Source organism: Sinocyclocheilus anshuiensis, unplaced genomic scaffold, assembly GCF_001515605.1.
Source record: "Sinocyclocheilus anshuiensis isolate Anshui unplaced genomic scaffold, SAMN03320099.WGS_v1.1 scaffold1518, whole genome shotgun sequence".
Taxonomy (NCBI): domain Eukaryota; kingdom Metazoa; phylum Chordata; class Actinopteri; order Cypriniformes; family Cyprinidae; genus Sinocyclocheilus; species Sinocyclocheilus anshuiensis.
The window spans coordinates 978129-983480 of record NW_015548194.1 but is presented as its reverse complement, the minus strand read 5'-3'; the positions used below and the strand labels follow the sequence as shown (position 1 = coordinate 983480).

General features: G+C 32.9%; 1 protein-coding gene across 1 annotated transcript in view; it reads left to right on the top strand.

The window, feature by feature from the left end:
• The window catches only part of map3k5 (mitogen-activated protein kinase kinase kinase 5), a 49481-nt gene extending 47800 nt beyond the window's left edge, over positions 1 to 1681 (top strand). The window contains exon 30 of the mRNA XM_016439804.1: positions 1485 to 1681. Within this exon, the coding sequence (XP_016295290.1) occupies positions 1485 to 1545 (61 nt within the window). The 3' untranslated portion in view covers positions 1546 to 1681. The remainder of the gene's footprint in view (positions 1 to 1484) is intronic.
• The last annotated feature ends 3671 nt before the right edge of the window (positions 1682 to 5352 follow it).

Sequence of the window (5352 nt, the reverse complement as noted above, 5' to 3'; positions counted from 1 at the left end):
GGTTGAAATAATGTTACATTGTCATTCAGTGTAACACGATATTTATGTCAAAATTCAAACAACATGCTTATTCTGACGTGTACATATTAAAATATATAAAACAATAAGGGAGCATATAAAATTTTATCGAGTTTTAAATGAGTAAAAAATTCTTACTGACCAATGGGCAAAACCTAGGATAGAGGCAAATTTTAAAAATGTAAAATTACAACTAATTAGTATTTGGGGTAAAAGTAATTAGTCTTTTAATATGTCTATAATTGATTTTTGTTGTAAATATGCCTGACAAGATTGTTACACTGAATTACATTTTAGTGGGTGTCTTCTGTACATCAGGGAAAAATGTATGATATTTATTTTTTGCTCGGAGAAACAAAAACTAAATTGTAATTAAATTAAACAGAAAACTTTTTTAAAAAAATTTTGGGAACAACAACAACAACAATTTAAAGCAGTATTACACTTATTGTTTTTATGCTTAAACGCTTTTTCGTCTTTGACCCGTATACATGGTGTTGACGTGTGGTGTATAGGTTTGCACGGGCTTTAAACTGAAGCCCGAACCCGAGATCGTCCGACCCGACACGAGCGGCACAGTTACATTTAGAGCCCGAACCCGAGATCTTTTTTTATTTTTTTTCCCCACAACGAATAGCCAATTTAAAAAAAATGCTGTATTTCACAATTGCATGCAATGGTCAGTAAACAAATACATGTAAAGAAACAGAATCATTAAGGCTCGGCCAGTTCACAAGGCAAAAGAAAAAACACTTACCAGTTATGAAAGTTTATGAACATCAGTTGCCTCGGTCACATAAATTCTGCCGAGTTTTTGAATGGTTGTATACAAGACAATAATTCTTCCATCGTGCAAATTATGGTCATTTTCGTCAGTTAAGGTTCGTTAGCATTTGGCCTGCTTTAAATCAGACACAGAGATGCAGTGCGGTAAGATCGCATTTATTTGAATTAATTAATTATATCATTTATTTGAATTAGCGAGCGAGAGAGAGAGGGATGAAAGTGCGTGTGTGAACCTGCGTCTGCGCGCTTCTCTCTACAAGCAATGAGGATTAGTTACTTCAAAAACAGCGATTTACCCCCTCATTGCAGAGAAATATAAAGTTGCGAGTCGGTAGCCTGTCGAAGCTATTTTACTAATAAAAGTTTCCGTGCTATGTTGTCGTGTGCACTAATGTGTGTGCGTGTGTCTAAGCAGTGTAGCCTACTGCATATTGTTTTAGTTTAGCTATAAACCCGAGCCCTATCCGAACCCGAAGCTATTCATTAAACTTTAACCCGAACCCGAACCCCGAAAGTATTTCGTGACCCGTCGGGTTCGGGTCGGGTAGCAGACCTCTAGTGTGGTGTGAAGCTGGCATAATTTACATTAGCTTTAGGGTTATAAAGGTTCTCTGCTATGCACAATAAAAAGTGGCAACAAGTAGTGTAAGATTCAGTTTTTTCTTGTCTTGTGTTTCCAGCGGTGGAGTCCTGTGTAAACTCTGGAGCGCTATCACTGAGCACAGAAAGACGCCGGGCTGAAGACGACAGTCACGTGCAATCCAGAGCAAATATCTAGTGGGATCAATTCAAGTCTTTGTGATAGTACAGATCACATGTAAATACGTGTTTTAACTTTTTTTTGGTGCTGTCAAACGATTAATCGCGATTAATCGCATCCAACATAAAAAAATGTTGTTTACATAATATACGTGTGTGTACTTTGTATATTATATATTATAGGTAGTTGTTAAAGGGGTCATTGGATGCCCATTTTCCACAAGTTGATATGATTCTTTAGGGTCTTAATGAAAAGTCTGTAAGTGTTTCCAGCGGTGGAGTCCTGTGTAAACTCTGGAGCGCTATCACTGAGCACAGAAAGACGCCGGGCTGAAGACGACAGTCACGTGCAATCCAGAGCAAATATCTAGTGGGATCAATTCAAGTCTTTGTGATAGTACAGATCACATGTAAATACGTGTTTTAACTTTTTTTTGGTGCTGTCAAACGATTAATCGCGATTAATCGCATCCAACATAAAAGTAACATTGTTGTTTATATATGTGTGTGTACTGTGTATATTTATTATGTATATATAAATACACAAACATACATGTGTATATTAAAAAAAAATATTTACATGTGTGTGTATATATTTATATTCGTATATAATTTGTTATATATAAATATTAATATTTTGTATATAAAACATATTTTTCTTAAATATATACATGCATGTGTGTGTATTTATATACATTATAAACATACACAGTACACACTAGGGCTGCACAATTAATCGAATTTCTAATCGCGATTACAATTATGGATGCCACAATTACGTAATCGTTCAAAGCGGCAATTAATCGTTCAAAGTCCACTTATGTTATTCTGCACGCTTAAGATGCGTTTTTTCCTTTCTACGTTATCTTAAGGGTTTTTCCCATTATTTTAATTTTAGTTTTAGCATAACATTATAATACAATTCATATTTGTACTTTTTTATCATTTAAAGAAGAAACCAATCCGATGTATATTTGACATTTGAGGCTTAATACTATAGAAAAGCACTAAAGGTTTTTCAGTTAGTGTTTTCAGCTTGTTTATTTTCATATAAAAATACGGCATGCAGTTGCGTTAAACAATGGTATAAACATAATTCAATATAAATTGTGATAATCGTAATTAATAATCGCAATTACAATTTCAAGGCAATAATCGACAATTATGATTTTTGTCATAATCGTGCAGCCCTAGTGTACACACACATATGTATTATGTAAACAACACTTTTATTTTGGATGCGATTAATCGTTTGACAGCACTACTTTTTTCTTGGTCTGTGAAGTTGCAGTTATACAAGTGACTAATTAATTGTTGAAGATCCACAAATTTGATACATGAGCGCTGTTAAGACATCTTTATAGAGGAAGCTTGTTTTATTTTTTAATATTTGTTTACAGAAACATGCCTGAGAACCTTTTCCAGCCCATAAAAAGACACTGGAACTAAACACATACGAGTCTAAGTGTGTGTTTTATATATTTTATATACTATATGTATCATTTATACGGTATATTGTCAAGTAATTTACAATATTTAATTTAATTTTTTTTTAATCAACTAGTTATATTTGCTTATATTCTGAATTACAGCTATGAAGAAACACAATAACCAATCAAACTGTACTGTGTTCCCACATATTTGGGATGTTAAATGAATAAACCGCCTCTGAAATTGTATATAAACTCCCTCAGAGGTACATTCCTGAGATAATATGTAAACTGCACAATGTTTCTAGATGCACAGAGAATATATATCACAATTGTGCACTTATGTCTATTTATTCGGCACAAACCTCCAAGACCTTTTTACATTTTGGAATGCTATTATTGTAGTTGAAATTGATGGCACTGCAAGTTTCTAGTTAAATCATAAAACAACATATAAATACACATGTAATGACTTCATCTGGTCATTTCATTTCAGTGATTATTTTTTTAGTCAGTGCTAGGTCATGGGAGGGAAAAAAACGTAGTTTATATATTTATATATGCATATACAGGGCTATGTAATGTGACAATCATGTAACGATAAGTTGGATATCTGTGGTAAATGTTTGCATGATCAGTGTTTTCATTCTAACTCTTTTGTGCAAATTGGAATTTCACTTTTGAAGTAAAAAACTTTGAAAAAATGTTTTCCTTCGTAATTCCAGCTTATATAACATTAGTGTTATTACATTTACGCTTGTTGTGTAAAGGCACGTTAATATGTTTCTGGTTACAACAGTCTCTGGGACATCTTATTTTTTCTTCATTTGCATAAAAAAGGGTCCTCTAGGTGAAAATCACAAGTTTAATGTCTTGAAAAGTAACAACACATCATTATGCACGACTGTATTACAAAGAGTGCAAGAAGAAGTTACTGCCAAACTCTTTAGCACATAGACGATGCACTGGAATAACTGGACCCTGGGACAAACATTAGAGAAACTCTGTCCTAAAGAGTGTTTGAAAACAAAAATCAACATTGAGACAAGCTGCAGTGATTTACTGGTAAAATATCCTGACAAATAATTATATCAGTGGCAACTAAAACAATTATTATTTTTTTAATTCATAGATAAGTGAAATTGTAATGATAATTTGTCATTATAAGCTGCTGGTGTATAAATAAACACAATGCCGCTCTTAACTCTGAAACACAAGATATGATTCTAATTATAATATCTTTAATTAAATCACAACGTTTAGTTCGATGATCGCAATTTAATGAGATATTTCAGTTAATTGTGCAACCTCATGTGTTTATTTTAATGTTACACTCCATTTAATTAATTATTAGCTTTTCATCAACTTACAAACACCCTGCAATTCCCTCATGAGCACCTGTTTGGTAAACCCTGCCTTGGGGCCATCATTAAATGTGTCCCCCTGATTGCTTAAGTGTTCCCTTGGGTTCTGAATGCATTGCTGCAAAGTCCCTAGTAACCATTTCACCCTTTAAAGAAGTAAGGCACCAAAACAGGTCCCTTAAAGGGATAGTTCACCCAAAAATGAAAATTCTGTCATCCTGTATGAGTTGCTTTCTTATGTTGAACACAAAAGAAGATATTTTGAAGATTGCTGGTAATCAAAGGTTGCCATTGAGTATTTTTTTTTCCTACTATGGAAGTCAATGGCAACCACCAACTGTTTGATTACCAGCAATCTTCAAAATATCTTCTTTTGTGTTCAACATAAGAAAGCAACTCATACATTTTCATTTTTGGGTGAACTATCCCTTTAAGGCATCTACTGAATTTGCTGATTTTGAGTTCATATTTTGAACATTAACAGTATATCTTTAACCTTGTGCGCTCCTCATTTGGGAGTCAAAAGTGACCGGACACCTGAAATGAAACTTTTTTTTCTTCAGTAAAATCAATCTAATATATTTTTGTTCAATAATATTTTTTCTTTTGTATTTTGAGAGAATTTCATGGTACTAATTAATATTTATGCAATAATTATGATCAATTTTTCCCTTTGAAATAGTACAAAAAAATGTGTTTTCTAATTTATTTTTTTTATTATTTTTCAATTACTGCAGTATTTCAGATTAAAATAGAGACTAGGCCATTAAAATCCAATTTTTAAAGGCAGAATAGCACCTCCTGCTGAGAGCAAAAAAAAAGAAAAACCTGTAATTTCATGGTGTAACCACTAGATTCCTGCATAGGACTCTATAGATAGGCTTGTGAATTCCCTAGTTGTTTTTATACATAATTGTTTACTTTTATTAGGTTGTGGATTTAAATGTATATTAAGGCATTCTCAAAGACTACTTTTTGTCAAGGTTTATATTTTT